Below are 21372 nucleotides of genomic sequence, written 5' to 3'. Positions count from 1 at the left end.
TCACCTCAAACATTCAGCATTTTTATATAAGTAGGTTTTTGGCTTTGTAATAGCCTGCTCGTAAAACTATAATAATCAAGATGCATTAGTTTGCTTGACTAAATGATTTGATGGTGAATCAATTTTATATTCTTGTGGAAATTTGTATTTTACAATTCAATTCAATTAAATAAAACTTTATTGATCCTGAAGGTTGACCCCGAAGGAACTTGGGACATGCTTCAATATTATCCAGAGCATTTTCAGGGACAGTAAATTTAACACAAGTCATTTATTTAAATATTTAAGGCCAGTGAACAAATATTCCTGCATTTATGAATTTTTGATTGCTTCTTTATCCACATTACACTAAATCCCTACAGCCACTCTTGTGGGTGGTGGAACCACAGGAGAGCTGGCCTCAACTGGCCTCCAACCCACTCCACTGAGGTCTTGTGAATCACACTTCATCTGGATGAGGAGGCTGAGGCAAATCTAGGACTTGAGAGTTTATGTATCATGCCTCCTATGATTTCCTGTGAAATCATTGTGCAGGGAGAAGTTTAAGTACAATTTTACTTCCGGGACATTTTTGTAATGGAGGGTTTTTTTGTTTTGTTTTGTTAACAATGCTATTATAGAAATTTTACTTCATTAAAGCTCCTGAGTACCTCTTGAATAATTCTTCCAATTTCCTGGCATATAAATGGATGTTTGTTATGGACTTACATAGACTGGAATGATGTTGTTTTGTTAATCAGCAGAATGGCTCCCCCTGCTGGACATGAACAGTGTGACTCCTGTCTGGTCTAAGTGTTAGATGCTGTAAAGAGACTGTGTTTTTCTCTACATATTACTTTATTGTAACAATTAGCAGCTTTCAGAACACTTGCACACCTTTTGCTCAGAGTTTTCTAGATTATTTAAAACAATTATATTATTACTAGTCTTTACAAAGTTATAAATGTTGTGAGATTTCTTGTACAAAAAGAACTTTTTTGCAGTAAGTGAGCAAACACAACACAGAATGAGACAAACTTCTGTTTAATGATTTATTTCTCTATAAAAGTTGGCATGTGAACCTTGATGGATCTATAAAACAAACTGTTAACTGAGAATAAACAATGACAAACTATATGGTTGTAAACATATGATAAACATAAATGACATAAACATAGATTTAAAAAACAGCAATCCCTTTATGCAAGAATCACCTGATCCTCATAACTGAACACCTGACTCTGCTGATCATTATTCAGGTATTAAATCTCATTTCTAGCTGGATACAGACAGGTTTTCTCTGGCTTACACCTAATGCAACATTCAGAGATAATTGGTATCGCAACAATAGTCATCAGCTTTCTTCGTTACATCAGCCTTTCTTTATCAAACCGTGAGCACAGTAACGCGTTTGGCGCGTCATTCAGCACCAATCAAGCGACACTGCCTTCTTCTGTGAAGAAGAACGGGTCACAGAGAGCTGTGAAGGATCTGACAAAACTTTAGAGTGGCTCTCTAAATAAAACCAGAGAGGCATGCTGTCGAATACTGTTAATCTGGTTCCTTCCTGTGAATATACTGTTTATCTATCTGCCAGAAATCGCTTTGACCAAATGTAAGTGCAGTTCACTTCATTTATTAAACATTCTCTGAGATAAACACCAACAGGACTGCAAAATTACCCTGGCAGAAAATCAGGACCAAGCATAAAAACATATTTGTATATTTCCTGTATCAATAACTGAATGCAAGTAGGTTCATACAGTCTGTGTTACTGTAACTTGCATTGATAACAATCCATAACAGCCCAACAGGTTTTACTGGCCACATCAAGCTCAGTGCTTTTTTCCTGTAATTAAGTTCCTCTTTCCCGTCTTCACCCTTCCTCCATATTTTCCCTGGTATGAAGGCCTGGTTCTGTTGCATATTTTTTTACAGTTATAAAGGTAGGTTTTTTTCCCTACTGCTGCCAAGTGCTGATCATAGAAAGTTGATGGCTTGTGAACTCTGTAATATACAATGTATAGTGCCCTGAGATGGCTGTAGTTATGAATATATGCTATATATTCTTTCTTTGTAGTACACGGCACAGATGACATTAGCAGGAATTAATACTATTGCTTGGCCATGATTTAGTATCACCTGGGAAATTCAATGAATGACATCAGCCCAATAAATGGCCATTATCAACTGTAATAAGTCACTTATACATGACTAGTCAGCACCCTCCACCACCTACTCAAAGTCTTAAAAAAAGTATCATCCAATTACTGATAAATAGAAGAAAACAAAGATTCCAAAGGTGATCTATTAGATGTCAGATAAACAACAAAAACCAGCATTTTAACGTGGTTAATGTTGGTTTTGGAGCCACAAATGTGGCAAACAGTAACTGAAAATGAAATAAAACTAGACACAAACACAAAGATCCCACATGGCACATGAACCGCAGTCTGCAGGCTGTTGTCTGCCATATTTAAGGGAGCGATGTTGGCAGCCATTTGGGCTGATGTTGTGATCGTGCAGTAATAAAGTAACAGAGATCAGCAGAGATCTCATTTATCTTGTGTCTTGGTGTCTCTGTTCCCACATCTTACTAACTTGTCTGCAGTCAGTATTATTTTTCCTAACCAGCATCACCAGCAGAGCACCTTAAATTTCCAACAAAACCCAGACACATTTACATCGGCGACTGTAACATATGAGGAAATCGTTCCACAAACAAACATAGCTGCTAAGATGACACGATTTTAGCTAGAGCTAATTACATCAAGCACAGATAGCAGCTAGCTCTGTACAGTAGCTAACTAAGCTAGCAGGTAGGAGAATATGAACAACAGTATGTAACTAGTTAGCTTTTAACGCGAGCACGTTTTAACATTAACAGCTAACTCGACAAGTTCTTGTTTGGTAACCTGTCTGTTATAAGATAGGAGGGTTCCTGAAGACAAAACACCTGCAGCTAAGAGTTAGCTTACAATTAGCCTCAAGCAATGGAAACTGTAGCTGGTTTAATTGAAGGCTAACGATTATAAACTCATCAGCAAGAATTGATTGAAGCTTAAAATGTTAATTTGGCTGCTGTATGAGAAGAGTCTCAATGCTAATAAAACATAAAACTCTAAAGATGAAACAAACTGAAATGAACAGTTTTCTTAAGGATTGGTGGCCGATTACAAAAGTTTCCCTTCTTTTTGCTCTGGACATGGTTTCAATCAGGCAGCGCATATATTAAAAATAAAACTGAATCAAAGTCCTGAAGCTATGCAGACTCCTCTGATCCAATAAAAATCTCTACTCAGTTTTCCAGCACAGTGATTATAGATTCATTTATATTTACAGGAATGAACTGAGGCACAATCAATGTCTCAGTATTTTGACTACTTTATAAAACCTCGTAAATCCACATTTAAGTCACTTTGAGTCTCAGCAGTTCAGGTGAGTGCGTGTGAGGAACCTGAACACAATTTTGACACTGGGGTTTGCAACAACAGCTGTGACAACAACACTTCAGGACAAAGGGGAGTCCCCTGGAAGACATGCTGATGGTTTCTGTTACACTGCATCACCTTGGTGTGTTTTTTGCTTTGTTGATGTCACAGATTGAAAAGCAGTTCCCTAAAAAAAATTAAAAATGAAGTCCCGCCTTCAGTTCTGGCCAATCAGATCCCTGTGCGCGATGGGGTCATCAAAGATCCTCATCCATGCTGAAGCTGCTCCTTCTGCTGCTGGTCTTCGAAGCTCCGCAGGACAGCAGAGGGTCGGACATCACTCCTGCCCCGCTCCCGTCCTCCATCAGGAGGCCCCCCAGGCCGTTCAGGTCAGTCAGCCCCATGTCAGACATCAGGTCTGGGGAGAAAACAGTGGCGGCTCCCTGAGGCTCATCCAGGTCCGTAAAAGTCAGAGCATCCAGACCCAGAGAGGGAGTCACCAGGGAGGAGGAGGAGGGGGAGGAGGAAGAGGAAAAGGGGTGAAGCAGTGGAGGAGAGAGCAGGGTCTGGGGGTCCAGAGAGGAGGAGGAGGACTTCGGGGGAGGTGAGTTGGAGGAGGAAGAGGAGAGGCCATGGACGCGAGCCTGAAGCTCCAACTCCTGCAAAACAAAGAAATTAGAGTTTGTGAAGCTGCAGCTACGTCCATGTGATGGACAAGGACAGTAAATCAGACCACCACCACACCCCGCCCCCTCTGCTCACCTGTATGCGGAGCATCAGCGAATGGTTGGTGCTCTCCAGCCTCCTCTGCCTCTCCTCCATCTCTCGGGCTCTGTGCTGTTCCTTCTGCAGCTTGCGGATGTAATCCACCGACGCCTTCAGGATGGTTCCTTTGTTCCACCTCGTCTCACTAAAACACCAATCACATTCAGTGCCTCGTTAACACACGGCAGGATAACGAGGTGCCAACACGTACAGACATGAGTGCTGAACTAAAAGTAAAGTCTATGTAACAATATATATCAAATTTCAATTTCAAATAAAACTTACAAAGATTATTTAAATGGAAAAAGTCAGCTGTATCATTTTAAATAAGCCAACATCTCACTGATTAATCAAGTGCAAAATCTGTGCCTTTGTCTCTGTAGCCTCTTTATGTCTCTGCTTTTGTTGTACTACTGGTACCAGCAGGAGTGTAAGTGTACAGAGTGTGAGTGTGCAGCGTTTACTAACGGGTCAGAGGATTTAGGGATCAGAGCTCCGAGTTCTTTGATCCGGTCATTGATGTTGAAGCGCCGCCTCCTCTCGACTGTAGGAACACATCGACATTATTTTAGCGTGCAGATGTCAATGCATTCGGCAGGAGTTATACAACTCTGCACGGGAAAAATGTTGCAATAAAAGCAGCAACAGAAGCATTTTGAAACCAAAGGTGACAAAAAACAGGAATAAGAATCAGACAGTCAGCAGATCTCAGGCTTCAGTTAGGACAGATACGTGCCTTCAAATCATCTGCATCAAATTTGAATTTTTACATCAAATATCAAAGTTTTCCTTTAGCAATACTGATTGTTTCTGACCCTTAAAAGTTCACTTCATGGCGTCACGCACCTCCCCCCCACCCCACCTCCAACTGGTGTTTTTTTTTTTAATGAAATGCTCCCAGTCACCAGTTTCACTTCTTCAGCTATGAGAGAACAATCAGATGAATGAGGCTGGCTCCGAAAGTGAGCCAGTTCTCTTTAGACTTCGTATGGGGGCGGGAGGATGCTAGGACTTCCTTCTGCTAACTGGAGTCAATGAAGTGGAAGCCTAAACTGTTTGTGCTTTTGGAGCATTTAAATTATACTATGTGACAAATATACGACTTACTGTGAAGTACGGATCATCCAGGAGGTTTGTGATATAGTTTTAGGGAGTCACAGTGTTTTATCAGTCTGTGCTGAGCTGATATCTCTGCCTGTGCAGGATACCTGCACACTTCATTGATGCAACTTCCTAACAAAGCTCAGTGTTCACACTGACAATAAACTGGGCTTCACTGCAAACTCTGAAGCCCTCAACAAAGACTGCTGAGGATCTTTAACATCTGCTGGATGATGCTCAGGGTGTTTTATGAGTCTGCAGTGGCCACAACAGACTCAATAAACAGATCCACAGTCCAGTAACTTTGTGGATGTGGAGGTGACAGAAAGGACGTGTTAAAACATAGAACGTCACACCTGTGGCCACCTCCGCCTCGTAACACTGTCATGACTTGTATTTTGTCTATATTGAACATGATATTTATGATGTGAATATTTAAACTGAATTGAAGATTTAGTAGTTTAATTTGTTTTTAATAATCTTTTATAGAGAGTTTACGTTTCTTACTGCTTTTCTTTTAAGACACGTTTTCCAGTCGGCTCAGACCGACCAACATGCTGCGAAGTAGCCAAAGATTTCTCTCTATAGTGGAGCGTGCACGTGTGTCGGCACAAGTATGTCAGTCAGTTTTGTAAAACTGAAGCATGTCAGGAATCAGAAACACCTGAAACCTGCAGGTTCACATCTACCTCTGAGATCTGCTGAAAGAATGCCACACAGTAACACACAAATATTTTACTGGCTGGTGGAGTAATACTGCCGTACTCACTGAGGTTGTGATTGTCCTTCTTCTGTCTTTCTTTAATCAGAGCTTTGGACTCCACCTCTGCAACAACAACATCAAAAATCAATCGCAATCAATATTCGATTGATCAATCATGAGTTCATCGTGAGTGACTTTTCTCTGCTGCAGCAACAGCTGTCAGTTCTGTTTCATGTGTTTTTTAATGTCGCTTGTTTTGTAGCGTAGAAACAGCAGAATGTCAGTTTCAGCTTGGACAAAAAGTTCATGTTGACTGAACAGGAAGTTGGAACTGATGATGTGGGAAAATACGAGTGGCTGCCGTGGCCGTGTGTGCGTGTTCAGAGGAAGTCGTGATGTTGACTCATCAAAATTAAGAACACATTTTCAGCCAGGAGGAACAAGAGGGAAGCACAGAGGGAAACACAGAGCGAAGGGCCTCGCTCCCGGCACGCTGGAACGATGCAACGCGACGACAGACACAAATCGTCGTGAAGGAGCAGCCAATCACAGCAGCTCACTCCTGCAAGGAGTCTGTGTTTTACAATGCTTTCATCTGAAAAGCTTTCACGTAAACTGTGTTTGTGGTCACTGTGACGCCCCCTGCAGGTGATTTAATGCACTCGGAAGACCTCAAAGTCTAATCAGAGGCTGCATATTTATAAGTTTCTGTCTGCAGCTCGAGCTCCTGGAAATCACGTATGGTGAAAATGCTTCCTTGTCCAGCTGACAAACATCCTCTTTGATGAGAAGTCTGCAGGTTCACAGCCTGACTGATGCATAACTGCCAAGTAGCAACTCCAGGGCTGAAAACTGAAGCCAACACAGCAAAGCCCAAAATTGCCGTTCCCCTAATGACCACTTAAAGCTGGCTCTAAAAGCAAGTAAACCCTACAGACCTCCGTGTTGAAATGTCCAGCTTCAGAGCAGAAACAAACATCTTTACAGCCTGAAACAACAAATGATGTTGCTGCGAATTGCACTCGCTGAAATGGAATAATACTGTGCAGTGTGGTACTACCCTTCTAGCATTTTGTTCATCTGTTAGCGCCAATTAACAGCTCGCTAACCAAGCTTGCTAGGTTTAAAACTTAGCACTCCCTCCTCATATCCAAGTATGGTTGCTTCTGGCTCCAGAAAGATAGCAACCCAACGTGATGAAGCTAAAGCACAAAATGCAGAGTCCACAAAGCCCAACTGTCCATCATCTTTCATCGACAGTCTATGGTATCTGGTAACATGTAACCTGAGTGTGTGATATTTACCAGTCAGCTCTCTCTTGACGGCATGCAGGTTGGCCGGGCAGCTGTTACTAATGGTAAGCGTAGGCATGGTGTTCCCGACGCTGCCACCATACCCGTCCAGCAAGTTCTCAGGATCAGGGAGCTGCATGGACCAATCAGAGCACAGAATCAGATGAGTGACAGGTAGATTATCCCCCCTCCTCCTGTCAACAGCGAAGTCCAGAAAACACACATTTATGCACAAACACACACACGTCACTCTGGTGAGTCTGAGCAGCTAACCTGCTGTCACAGAGGTCAGAGGTCACAGTTTCTGCAATCAGCTGCGGTTAGTCAAACCACCACCGTGGATGGACTACTGAGCAACTGGACACTGAATCAGGAGCCTCCAGTTAAGTGTTCCGCGACAACTTTAAAACCACGCTGAACTAAAACTGTTTTTTCCTGAGCTCTGTGTAGCCGATGAACTGTGGAGCAGAAATGAAACGTGTGCTGGTTTAAGGTCTGACTTTTCTGTCAGCTCTCATCAACTAAAGTCAGAAACTGAGGAATCTGCTGATCGAACAGGAAGCTGTGCTAACAACTGGCTCGCAGATAACAGGGACAGAAACAGAAACCAGCTCCTCCCGGCCTGGACGGTCTGTTTGGGGACGAATCTCCTCTACGGGCACATTTTTAAGAGCTTCATCAACATTTTAGCTTCTTTATATTTTCATTTGAGATCAAAATACAAAAATGACAGTAAATCAGGGCCTGGCTGTGAGTTTTATTTCATGCTATTTTATACAAATAACCTAAAAAAAAAATGTGACAGACTAATTTATTTATTTATTTTTAACCTTATTTTATTGTCATTTTAATTGTATTTGGTTACTCTTTGGAACTAAATCTTTACTTACTATAATTATGCTGAAAAATGTACTGTGTCAAAGCTTACCAAGAAAAGAGATTTTATAGCGACATTTGAGGTTCAATCGTATCTGAAGTCAAAGGTTTCCAATCATCATTTCCACTTCTTGGACTCAACTAAAGTAGCTGTGACTGCTTCCGTCCAAATGATCTAATAATCCACACTTTCTTCTGACTGGCCGGCTTCCAGCAGCCTACAGAGGGGCAGCACTGAGTGCTAGCTGTACTTGGTGGCTGTGCTTTGTTTTTTGTGCGTGACCGCATAAAATATATAATATAAAATAACTCGAGCAATATGAATCTCGTTCATAATTAATATGAACATCAGGCTTTGTAACATTACATATATGACAGAAAATACTGGACGAGTGGAACAATTCCTCTTTAAACTGGGATTTACTACAAATTCAGTTCCCTACCACACAAACCCAGTTAGAGATATCATTAGTTTATGGGTACCCTCGATTTTAACTAAAAGATTTCTTAAAATATGGAATCAGAGCGCATTAAGAGCACAGCCAAAGCTAAAACAGCCTGAAAGAGGAAGAAATGCAAATCTCGCCAGACCACAATACAAACCAAGAAGTTGATCTTTATTAGAGAGGCGGGTGAAATGAAAGCTAACGGCTGACATAATTCCAGCACAGAGAAAAGTATTAATTTAGATTAATACATTTTAAATAATAGCCGAGCACTTTCTTTTACTGCAGCGACTTAAACTGTAAGTCAGACAACAAATCAGCCGCTGAGTTTATCTTGTGTTGCAGCCTGTTGAGCAGAAACTTCAGTTGAATGAATGCTGACTGACTACCGTGCGTATCGGCACAGCCCTGCAGCTCAGAGCTCCTCTTATCATCTTTCTAGGAAACGCCAGCTTTCCTTAAGAACTCAAATTTAAACAGCAGGCACTTTCAAAAGAAAAATCTGATTCTGGGCACCAAAGGGAGCAGGAAACATCTGGAGGCTACAGCCAAACTGCAGCAGATTTATAGAGAAATTACAAGAAAGGTTTCCAGAGAATGAAAAAAGGATTAAACAGATAAGCCTATAAAACATTTAAAAAGCAGCTGAGAGTGATGTGTCTAAAGTATAAAAACAATGCAAACCAGCAGACACGGCATCAATCTGGATGAATAACCCAGTTTTAATCGGTTTTCTCTTTAAGGCAACTATGCTGCATTTCCTCAATGAGCAGCTGCAGTCCAGAGGTCAGAGGTCAAACTTTCCCCAAACTCAAAAAATACAAGCTGGACATTTTACCTCTGATTTAATCCTCCTCTTCTCATGGTCGGGCAGTAACACCAAAATCCTCATCTTGCTAATTGCACACAAACACACATGCAAACAAACACACACACACACACACACACACGGACAGACACACAGCGAGTCGCTGAGCTGCTGCTGAGCTTCCCCTTTCTGTTCAGACAACTGTTTAAAAATGAGGAAACGTCTCTTTAAGAAAGAAAGCAAAAAAAGAAAACTCCCAGAGAGCTTTATTATCTGCCTGACACACGCACCGTGTGTCTCCACCCACAAAAACGAGGAAGTCTGGAAAGCTGAACTGATACTCTGTGACAGCCTCTTCCACCTCCACTGTCACTGCAGCTTCACACATACGAAACATCTGCATTTCCTCCAGGTGATGGCCAGCAGGGGGCGACAGAACCCACACAAAAAAGTCAGGCTGTATTTAGATTACCTTAATTCTGCCTTGATTCTTTGCCTCAGTAATGTTCCTGATGAGTTTTCTAATCTGACATGTTGTCAAACATGTGGCTCGGGGGCCAAAACTATCTCACCAATAGGACAAATCTGGCCCACAGCAGCTGTACAGCAGTCATTCATAACACCAAAGTCTTTCAGCTGTGAGGACAGGAGTGAAAATATTTGGATAATGAATTAAAACTGAAGTTAATTCATTTAAATGAGCTTTAACCATGGAGTGAAATAGTATTATTGTTTGTTAAAACTTTAAACCAGAATGAAAGCCAAGGGCTGACGCTGAAATGAAACTGGGCCACTGAGCTGCTCACAACATTGCTGAGATCCTGATTATTTAATATGATAACCCACAGACTTAAAAACTTTATTAAAGACTTAATAAAATATATAGAAATATACTGAAATTTCATCAAAATAAACTAAATTAAAAACATGTGTGAACTGAATTAAACATGAGTCAGCCTGCAGGGAAGTGAAACTGGACTTTATATCCGAGTATGTAATACCAACGTGTACCACAGGAGAGGTCAGCCAACCAGTGTATCATCCATCCAATCTGCCCTGAGCACAACATGAGAAACAAAGGAAGCAGCAGCCGTAAAGGACAGGCGTTTGAGTGAATGGCACATCAAACAGTGACTGAAGCACCTGGAAAGAACTCCTTTTCACCACCAGCACAAACTCTCAGAAAGAACCCACGCTCGATTGCAGAGAAGAGATCAAATCTAGAGCGAAACAATAACAAAAACCGGAGTAGTTTTCCACAGCTACACTAAAAGCCTCTGATATAAAAAGCTGCCCCCTGGTGGTGAAAGCTCAAGTTACATTTTTGCAGAGGGTAATTTTAAAAAGTTCCTCGTTAATAACTGAACAAGGGAAGAGGGTTGTATTTCCCAATGTGACCTGATGGGGGCAGTGTTGCTTGAGCTCAGACACGATCATCAGAAGTGGGTTTGGTTTGTTTTATTGTTACAGTAACACGTCACAGCTCCAGCCGGTGTGGTGTTTTCCTCCATGTTGGAGGGTATTGAGGAGGCGGATGATGATGATGATGATGATGATGATGGGGAGGAGTTTGTTTCTGTTTGTCGGTTAGTCATCACGTCGTTTAAAAGTAAAACCAGAGAATGCACCGTGTGATGTTTTCGAGTGTGTTTGTGCACGTGTTGCGTTACCGTGTTGGCGAGCTGCAGCTCCGAGTCGATCAGCGTCAGAAACTCGTCGTTCAGGCTCGAATCCAGGCTGATGATGTCATCGACGATGATGTCTTCTACCTGAATGAACCAATCACAGAGCAGATGAGCATTGTGTCACCTCGGGTAATTAGTGTGAATGCTATTTAAGCATTAACAGTATTAACAGTATAGCTCCTTTGATCGGCTCCATCACCTAGTGGGGGTGGGGGGGTCATAGTTTGGTCCCGCCTTCACTGTTGTGATTGGTGTGGGGGTAGGGACAGGCTTAGGGCGTCGGGGGGGTTCCCCGGAGGCATCTTCCTTGGGGGGCTCAACCCGGGGTAGCGGTCATGTCCGGTTGGGGGCTCTTTTGGCTCTCGGGTGACTGTTTCCTTGTGGCTGCGTGCAGGGGGCTAGGGGAGGGTCTGTGCTGACGGACGTGGGTTACTTACCTGGTAGCCTGTCTGACCCTGGGTGGGTCCGGGATGGGCGTGAGGTTCTGGGGGCGCGCCGTCTCTGGGCTTGGGCCCGGGCTGGGCCTCGGGGCCTTGGGTCCTGCCCCTCCCTTCCTTCCCTCCCCATCTCCAGCTGCCTCCCTCTTCCCGCTCCACCACAACCAAATCAAATCAAATCACTTTTATTGTCACATCACATGTGCAGGTACATTGGTACAGCACATGTGAGTGAAATTCTTGTGTGCGAGCTTCACAAGCAACAGAGTTGTGCAAAATACAATAATGTAAACAAGCAAAATACAAGAATGGCTACATCTGAAACTAATAAATATATGTACAATATATAATAGTATATGCATTTCTGGATGTGTATACTAAATATTTTTCTACGTGTGTGTGTGTGTGTGTGTGTGTGTGTGTGTGTGTGTGTGTGTGTGTACACATATTTTACAAATTAAATAGAGTAAACAATGAATAGAATATATAAAATAAATAAAATAAAATAAAATATACAGAGTTGAATATGTGCAAAACAGTGGCATTACTGTACAGTATGGAGTGCATAATGTTGAAGTTCCAGTAGTGAAGCTGAGGTGTCTATGAAGTGTTCAGCAGTCTGATGGCCTGGTGGAAGAAGCTGTCTCTCAGTCTGCTGGTACGGGACCGGATGCTGCAGAACCTCCTTCCTGATGGAAGCAGTCTGAACAGTTTATGGCTGGGGTGACTGGAGTCCTTGATGATCCTCCCCGCTTTCCTCAGGCAGCGCTTCCTGTAGATGTCTTGGAGGGAGGGAAGCTCACCTCCAATTATCCGTTCAGAGCACCGCACTACTCGCTGGAGAGCTTTGCAGTTGTAGGCGGTGCTGTTGCCATACCAGGTGGTGATGCATCCAGTGAGGATGCTCTCAATGGCACAGCGATAGAAGGTCCTGAGGATGCGGGGGCTCGTGCCGAATCTTTTCAGTCTCCTGAGAAAGAAGAGGCACTGCTGCGCCTTCTTCACTGTTTTGTTTGTGTGTACTGACCACGTAAGATCCTCAGCCAGATGTACTCCAAGGAACCGGAAGCTGCTCACTCTCTCCACAGCAGCGCCGTTGATGGTGATGGGGGTGTGTACTTCTCTGCACCTCCGGAAGTCCACTATCAACTCCTTTGTCTTTGCGACGTTGAGGGTGAGATGGTCGTCCTGACACCAGTGGGTCAGGGCGCTGACCTCCTCCCTGTAAGCTGTCTCATCACTGTTGGTGATAAGACCCACCACTGTAGTGTCGTCCGCAAACTTCACAATGATGTTGGAGCTGTTAGTGGCTGTGCAGTCGTAGGTGTAGAGTGAGTACAGGAGAGGGCTCAGTACACACCCCTGTGGAGCACCAGTGTTCAGTGTGACGGGGGATGAGGTGATGCTGCCCAGTCTGACCACTTGGCGTCTGTCAGACAGGAAGCTAAGGATCCAGCTGCAGAGGGAGCTGCTCAGTCCTAGATCCTGCAGTTTCCTGTCCAGCTTCGAGGGAACGATGGTATTGAATGCTGAGCTGTAATCTACAAACAGCATTCTCACATACGTGTCTCTCTTCTCCAGGTGTGACAGGGCAGTGTGTAGTGTCAGGGCTATGGCATCATCAGTGGACCTGTTGTGGCGGTATGCGAACTGTAGAGGGTCCAGTGAGGGTCCACACATGCAGGGCCTTGGAGTAGGGGTATGTCACCAGGGTGCAGAGGAGGCTACCCCCCCCCCCCCCCCCCCGTCCCCTTCTGGCTGCCTCTGCCTCAATTTTATCCCACAACTTAGACATTCACATTATTCACACTCTCATTACACATACATATAGGATCTTGGGGGTGGGCACAATCACGGAGTCCAAATTACCATCAGGGTGTACACCTCACCCCTGGCGTCGTTGCCCACCTCTCAATTTTGAATACACGTAGACATTGAGGGCTAGCAGGAGGGACTATGCGCTTACCTGCTGCTCTCTGGCAGGTAGCTCCATGCCCTCCTGGGTTTTAATTGCACCTTAGAACACACATGCATCAACATTACAATGAGCGGGTGGAGGGAGGTTTGGAGTCTTCTCTCACCCCCGTTCTCTGCGGCCTGCTGGAGCGGGGGGGCTAGGAGGAGGAGTTGGCCGTCCGACTGCGGTCTGGAGTGTGGGGCCTCCCTGCTGCTGCGGAGTCGGGGCGGTCTGCCTCTCCCCACCGCAGGGAAAAGGGTAACACCACCTGGGTCTGGGTGCAGTTCCCCCCTCCAGGGGCAAGGGTACCTAGACCCAGTTCTTAGAGTACGCTTGGGGAGTGTGATTGTGTGTACAGCGTCTCTTTATGTCTGTCTCCACGTTGGTTGAGTGTGGAGTAAGTGCATATGAGAGCATGAGGGTGGGAATGGATGTTTGTGTCTGTGTGTGCCTGTATGTCTGTGTCTATATGTCAGGTTGGGTATCAGACGCCACCTCTCTGTGGACATCTCAGGCCCTCCAAGGTTTGGAGGCCTATCTCCACCCACCACCACTTCCCCTGCCAGTGGCGGACTCCCTCAGGTGTCGGTGTGTTGGTGGTTCTTTGTGTCTGGGGGTGGGCGTCCGGGTACACACCGGCTCACTCCTTGGCGGCCGCTTATCGGGGCCTGGAGCCTGGGGCTCGCTCGGGCCACTTCGGAGGTGGGGTGCCCCCGGCCTCTCGGCCTGGGGCTCAGTCACTCAGGCACAGCTGGCTGCCGGCGGAGCTCACGGGCGCGTCACTGCAACTCCCCCTGGCTTCTGCTCCGCGGCTGCTGAGTGAGCCCTCATCTGGGACTCTCCTTAGCTCTTACTGGGACAGTGGCGCGGCTGCCCCTCTGTTGGTCTTCCTTGGTCTCTTGTGTTCTGGGGACCTCTGGATGTCTGGAGTTTTGATCTCCTCCATACCTGCTTCATACCCTGGAGGACGGGGCTGTGGCCCCCCCACACCCTCTAGCAGATCATTACATGGAGAAACCTTTGGAATGCAAGCATGCTGATCCACACAGGTATGCACACAGGTGTACACATGGGTATTCACAGACGCGGACTACAGCTTTCTTGGCTGCTGCCTCAAAGCACACTGTGCGCTGTCTATCTTGCGTGCTGCACAATATCGTTTATTATTTAGTATCTACTGTTATCTACTGCTAGCTAGTTTATTGTGATGGTGCCGTTTTTTTTTATTATGTTGCTCTTTGTTGTTTGCTTTCTCTTCTGTTTTTTTTCTCCATACAGGTGACCCAGGTGTTTTGTTTTTTTTGTTTGTTTGTTTTTTCTCTCTTCCCCCCCTTCTCACCGTCTCTTCTCCCCTTTGGTTTTCTTTCTCTCCCTCTCTTTCTTTCATTCTTTCTCCCTGTCCTATCCCCCAGTCATGTCTGTCCCGTTTGTAGCAACTGAAAACAAAATAAATTCATAATTATAATAAAGGTCAATCAAATGGACCAATATGGCAAGGCCATGATGATCCACTTGGTAAAATAAATCCGCTTGGCATCTTTCTTTGCCTTGAGACAACAATTCTGATGGCTAAAGATCCAAACGGGACACAAAAATAAATAAATAAATAAATAAATAAATAAATAAATAAATCATTAACAGTATTGAGATCCTAATCTTCATTATTATACACAATTTGAGTTAATCTGGTTCAGCTTTGCTCCACTGGTCAATGTAGAGTCTGCACACCAGGCACTCTTTAATGTCTGTTGCCACTTCTTTCTTGGTTACCATGGTGACACCTCTCTACTTCTATATAAATACATGTATTTCGTGCTGAAAGCTGCATATTTGTGCTCAGCGTCAGGAAACATCTAAAACAAAGTCACGCCCTGGTCGCTCCTCCTGATGATGAAATCAGTTTTTGCTGAATTATGCCAGAAGTCTCAAACCCAACACCGTGCCTCAGAATACCATATTTTACTTTTCTGGCTGCAAAGAGGCTTTTTTTTTTTTTTTTTTTTTAATTAAACTAGTTTTTAAAAATCTGTTGATCTCTGAATAAAAAGGGAGGATTTTGTGTTTTAAGGTGACTCATGTTTTAAAACTGACTCAGATCCTCTGGAAGAGTCGACTCAGCAGACTCAGACGGGAAGGCTGCTGCTGGCTGACTGAATGAATGAAAACAAGTGAAATGCTCCTTTAAACTGTCACTGCAGGTTTTCTTCTTATGTCTCTATTTTGCCCTCTCTCTTCCTTCCTGCTGCCTTTCATCCAGAGATGAATCAGACCCGGGGGGACGATTCAGTGCTCAAAATGCATCTGGAGGAGAGAAGAAGATGCTGAAATGTCTTCTCAGACGTGACACATAAATGAGGCGTGAAACACGGCGAGTATAGAAGCTATGGTGGGAAATAGAGATGCTCTTATTGTATGTTGAAGGGATTTAGATAAAGCTTTCAATGATGGATAAACAGAGAAATGAGAGTTTCAGAAGCTGTCACTGTGTTTTTGTAGAAACCCAAAGCACATGACAGCCTGTTTACCTCATTGTGTGTTTCTCACTTTCTAGGTCTGGGTGTCAAAGCACAGCAAGCTAGAAACATTTTTACATGAGACACAGGAGGCGACAGCACTGATATGCTTTGATGTTATATAAGGTGTTTCTTTAGTAAAGCTGTACCTGTGTTTGCATCTTTCCTCTCATTGCACTCTCCACGTTGCAAAGCCGGGACTCAGTTCTCCCTCAGTAACCTCAAGCTCATTCTCAGAAATCCCCTGCAGCTTTACCTTTGTAATAATCACATGTGTGCCAACAGTCAACACATGTGTTTGCTTATGTTTTGTGGAAATCTATACAGAGGAAATGGCTCCTTTTAAAGCCACCAGATTTTACTTGCGAAAACAATCATTTTACTGTGCACAGAATGGGATTCACTCTGAGTGAGCTGAGCATGTTATTTCAGATCCAGGCTAACCCAGCAAAATACCAAAGGCACACACAAACTGCAGTTCCTCTAGTGGCCACTGGAGGCTCAACCCAACAGTGAGTCAATCTCCATGAAAATGTCGAAATTTACAGCAGAAGTTTACAACCTGAGCAAACACAGTTTTGGCCTCTCTGGATAGTTTGTTTCATAGCAACTGTACTGTGGGTCAATTCTTTCATAACTCATCCAACTGGATGCCAGTAAGACAAACCAACCAGTAAACCAACAGTTTTTAAACCTTCTACTTCTGATTATTTTCACTTCATTTTTCTTACAGATGTTTTTAATAAGAGTTGCTGATACAAAAATACCAAAGTATACTTCACATAACACGATTCAGTCTAAAAATAAAGCCTGTTTGTTTGTTCACATGTTTATTTCTTACTTCCTGTTTGGGGCTCCCGTCCATTGGCTGTCCAGGGGTGGAACCCAGCTGGGGGGAGTGGCTTGCCACTGCAGCCTGCTGCTGATTGGCTGTCTTGGTGGTGGACAGGTACTGACGGACCTGCTGCCTCTGAGCCTGCTGGATGTGATACCTGGTGGGATTCTCCAGGTGAGTCTGCACCTGAGGGCCAAGAGTGAAGATTTAAAAGACTTAAAATGTTGCAAACGATAACTGTATACATATAAAGCTAGCAGGTCGTGTCCATACATAGCATTTTAGCACATTGTTGAGATTTAGCCAATAGATTTTAGGGAAAGGACTTCAAATTGCATCGGCTAATCAGTTTTCACAAAAGCAAATAAGATTTATAAGCTAATAAATCATCAGACAATAACAAACGGCTATCTGAAGGGTGTGCTATGACGCACTGATTAAAGGGTTAGCCAGGTGTTTAACTTTAAATACTTTTTATATTTGTTTGCATATTTAAACAATAAATGTAGTCAAAGTCGATATTTAATTTTTTTGTGCAGTACGTTCACTGGCGTCCATTTTCTGACACCTCTCGTTTCAGTTTACTCCACGCACCTTTAGCACCTCCACAGGGACCTGAGCAGGAGGTATGCAGGAGGAGGGCACCGAGACGCAGATGGGCGAGGAGGAGTCGGAGAAGCGAAGAAGCTGCTGTTGCTTCTTCTGCGTCTCTTTATGCTCCTCCTCCAGAGCCTGCTGACGCATCAGATCCTGACGCATCAAAACCCTACAGGAGGAGTAAGGAGGTGGACGTTATCGACAGTGCTTGTGAGAGCGCCCTCTGGAGGACAGAGAGATGAGCGAAGACAGGAACGAAAGAAGAAGTGGGGGAGTTGTATACCTCGATGACATCACTGACGGCAGTGAAGAAGATGAAGAGGAGGGAGCTGCTGCTGATGAACTGAAGACAGAAATGACAGCACACTTTAGTTATCATAATCAACAGGTGGTGTAGGTGGTGTTGGAGGAGTCACCTGTAGAATCCATACTTTGAGGTCAGAGCTGTGTTACCTGATGCTGATTGGCTGACTCTTGATTTCATAGAAGGTGTCGCAGTCAGATGGCAGCAGACCGTCGACCTCGATGTCAGCAACGATCCCAGACTCCACTCTGAGGGGCAGAGACAGAAATCAACCAATCAGCAGCCTGAGAGACAGACACAATTATCCAATCAGCATTTAAACCAGCATTTTTCAATGTACAGGAAAGAGAGACAATACATTTGATGCAAGAGCCATCGTCATTTCCACCTTGTTACAATGATTACATTTAAATTGTGTGTGCGCTCCTGCTTATCTGATGTTTACCTCCAAGTTTAACAGCTCTTCATATGTTCAGTTTGGAAATAAACGAAAAAAACCCTGAGACATGGCAGTAAAAAGTCCAGCCTTTCACCACAGTTATGAATACACTGCAGCGTTTGTTTGAGACTCACTTCTTAGAGTGATATAAATATTTTTATACAGAGAAGTAGAATGTGGAGGAACAACATCTGTCAGCTGTTAGGCTTTACCACTTCCTGTGTTTGGGTGCATGAGCATGAGTGCTTGTAAGGCTGCTTCATGGGGACCCAAATCAGACTGAAGACTTGTGAGGACATGTCTGCTCTGTGGATAAGCTTTATCAAGTTGGGACAAACTTTGACGTCTCACAAACCTTTAAAGCAAGACATTTTCAAAATGGAGACAAGTTTTGCAAAGTAGGGACATTTGGCCAGAATGGGGACGTTTTCATGAAAGTGTGAACAGCTGTGAGACATTCAGACAACTCTGGAAAATGGTGATTTTTAGTTGCAAAAATGGGGACATTTACACAAAGTGGGGACATTTTACGGAATGGGGATGTTTGCATGAAAATGCGAATCACTGTGAGACATTCAGACAACTCTGGAAAATGTTAACTTTTTGCCGCATATTTTTGAAACATGTATTTATTAATGTAAAGTGGGGACATTTGTGAATTTGGAAAGATAGAAAATTTTTAAATAACAGGATTTTAAGGGCTTGAAGGCTTCTTCGATAATGGAATGTATGGAAAACCTTTCAGTGTACATTTTGCAAACATATTAGATTCTGACATGGTGGGGACATTACAACAGGTCCTCACTGTCTGCAACACATGATGTGACTGATGGTCCTCACAAAGACAGAGGGACAAACGAGTGTTTAGAGAATTTCTTCTGCTGAGTCACTTCCTGCTGTTCCATGCTCATACACAACCCCACCCCCACCATAGACACATACCAAGACCCCCACCCTTCTCCACTCTCCTCCCCTCAGACAGTTGGGAAACACTCCTGCTTGTTGTTACTTTTGCTTTCTCTCTCACCGCCAACATCATTTCTGTGTGTGTGTGTGTGTGTGTGTGTGTGTGTGTGTGTGTATTGTGAGCTTAAGTGCTGCTTCTGTGGTAAGGGCAAGCCAAGACTGAACATGTCATGGCGCTTAAACCTTTTCCAACTATCATCAACACAAATCAAGAGAACACAACAAACTCCATTCATGACTTCAGCCATTTAAAGTTTTTCTGCACCTCAGAAAACCAATCGGAAGACAACCTTTGAATTTTTAGGGATGGCATATGACATATGTATTTAAAAATAAATATAGATTATACACAAAGGTGAATTTTCTTTTGTGTGTGTGGATATTTTATATAAGTTGGGGAGGACTAGGCTGGCCCTATCTGTGTCTCCTGGGAAAATAACAGGAGCTGCAGCAGCTCCATAGATGACTCAATAGATCAGCAAGCAAAGAGGATCAGAGGTCGAAGGTCAGGCAGTGCAAACAACAACTTGATGATCATCATTATCCCATCACACACACTCAGCACTTTACACGTTCAGAGCTGAGGTACTCGGAGAGCACTTCACACCAAACTTCATTCATAAACTGTCAAATTTAGACTTTACCTGGCTACAAAATAATAGTGAAACGCGTTTTAAACTCTTCCAGTTTTACAGTTACACCGAAATATTTCATAGGAGGCTTTAACAGCACCAGTCTGTAATAAACGTTAAACAGTAACTTGTTTACAGCACAGGTCATGAGTGTAAGGGGGGAAACTGCACGCCTGAACTCTCCCTGCAGTCTCTTTCACGGACATTATTCTTTTATTATGAGTTAATACCATAGATTTTAACCCAGGAGCTTCTCCCCGCGGCACGAGTAACGGTGTAAAAAAAAAAAAACAGAAAAAAAACTTCCTGACTCACCGGACCACGTTGAGAGTTTCCGCCGGGTCCAGGATGACAAACACGGTCTGCGGCTGCAAGACGCCGGCCTCCGGCTGCTCCGGCTCGGCTCCGCTGCAGCTCCCCTGCTCGCTCCGGACCTGCTCCGGGATAACGGCTGACATCTCTGCGGACTCCGAAGAAGAAAAGGAGAAGCTCTTTATCTCCCAGCAGCCACTGCGAGATCAAAGTCTCAGAGGGGCAGCAGAGGAACCTCGATCCGGTCCAGACCCTTTGACTCCACACGGAGGAGAAGACGAGGATGATGAAAACGAGGACGACTCAGGTTCAAGTTCTCAGTAAAGATGAAGAGACAGACTGAATCACAGACAGCTGTCAGCCCAGAAAAACACCACATAGAACAGACCCACACTTCCGAGTAAATAAAACTCCGCAAAACAGTCGAGTAGGTGCATTCATTAAACAGAACCTGCAATATGCAATCTGTGTGTCTATGCCTGTCAGCGGATTGAAGATATTTATCTCCTATAGATCATCTATTACTCCAGTAATTGTCCATAAAAGTCAATTTATGCTAAAACATTTTCCCCGAAACGTATGAATAGTTTGGGTGATTTTAAACCAGGTGAAACAAACATATTTGCACATATTTTCTAGTCTGGTGCCCCATTTTTATACTGGATATTTTTTCTTATAATATTTATTTTGTGATATTTATTTGTTTAAACGAAATTTAAATTTAACGAAATTAGATTACTGATGAAATTATTTTAGTTTAATTTGTCAATTAATGAGTTAAAACCTAATTATTTGTAATATCAAGTATAAAAGGTTCAGGTCCTTCTCCACAAAATTAAATTAATATGTAAATTAACAGAAAAAACCCCAACTGTGGTTATTAAAAATAATAAACAAACCAACAACAACTATTTTAAATTTTGCAGTAAAAATAGTATTGATTAAAAAAAATTACTAAACAATAAACAATCTGATAAAGTGTCTGTGAAGGTTCTCAGTCATCCAGGTCGTCGTAGTCAAAGGAGCTTGCAAAGAAAAGCGTCTGGACTTCTTTAAGTTGCTTGAAGACGTTTCACCTCTCATCCGAGAAGTTTCTTCAGTTCTAAGGTCAAATGGTGATAAAATAATGATAAAATAATGTTTTGTTTTGTTTTTTTAAATTGAAAAACGTTTTCATGTATTTTCTACTCGTTGTATTTCTATGTTTGGATGGGGCAGGTCTGAGCGGCTGGACTGATCTCCCGCTGACCAATAAGCTGCTCCGCTGCTAACCGCCAGCCAATAGAACTGCTTC

General features: G+C 43.5%; 1 protein-coding gene across 2 annotated transcripts; it reads right to left on the bottom strand.

The window, feature by feature from the left end:
* Positions 1-1007: 1007 nt before the first annotated feature.
* On the bottom strand, positions 1008-20432 carry tfe3a (transcription factor binding to IGHM enhancer 3a). 2 transcript variants are annotated; one of them, XM_085444602.1, is made up of 12 exons: positions 20082-20432; positions 17879-17977; positions 17709-17768; positions 17423-17594; positions 16835-17014; positions 11524-11676; positions 11072-11170; positions 7284-7404; positions 6046-6102; positions 4644-4719; positions 4173-4320; positions 1008-4069 (listed from the first exon to the last, which is right to left on the bottom strand). In XM_085444602.1, exons 1-12 carry the CDS (start codon positions 20222-20224, stop codon positions 3668-3670), a joined length of 1710 nt encoding a protein of 569 aa, XP_085300728.1. In that variant the 5' UTR covers positions 20225-20432; the 3' UTR covers positions 1008-3667. The 2 variants fall into 2 exon arrangements, with proteins under 2 accessions (XP_085300728.1, XP_085300726.1); XM_085444600.1 differs by lacking the exon at positions 11524-11676 and having other exon boundaries at positions 20082-20430.
* Between the last annotated feature and the right edge of the window lie 940 nt (positions 20433-21372).

Source organism: Copadichromis virginalis, linkage group LG20, assembly GCF_057382275.1.
Source record: "Copadichromis virginalis isolate Kocher_CV1m ecotype Utaka linkage group LG20, C_Virginalis_male_GT1.1, whole genome shotgun sequence".
NCBI classification, from domain to species: Eukaryota; Metazoa; Chordata; class Actinopteri; order Cichliformes; family Cichlidae; genus Copadichromis; species Copadichromis virginalis.
The sequence above is the reverse complement of the archived record's forward strand: the minus strand, read 5'-3'. Positions and strand labels throughout refer to the sequence as shown.

Coding starts and splice junctions, on each gene's coding strand:
- tfe3a (XM_085444602.1), bottom strand. CDS start 20,224: ATGTCAGCCGTTATCCCGGAGCAGGTCCGGAGCGAGCAGGGGAGCTGC. Junction 17,978..20,081: donor GAAACTCTCAACGTGGTCCG/GTGAGTCAGGAA, acceptor TCTGCCCCTCAG/AGTGGAGTCTGGGATCGTTG. Junction 4,321..4,643: donor ATCCCTAAATCCTCTGACCC/GTTAGTAAACGC, acceptor TTGGTGTTTTAG/TGAGACGAGGTGGAACAAAG.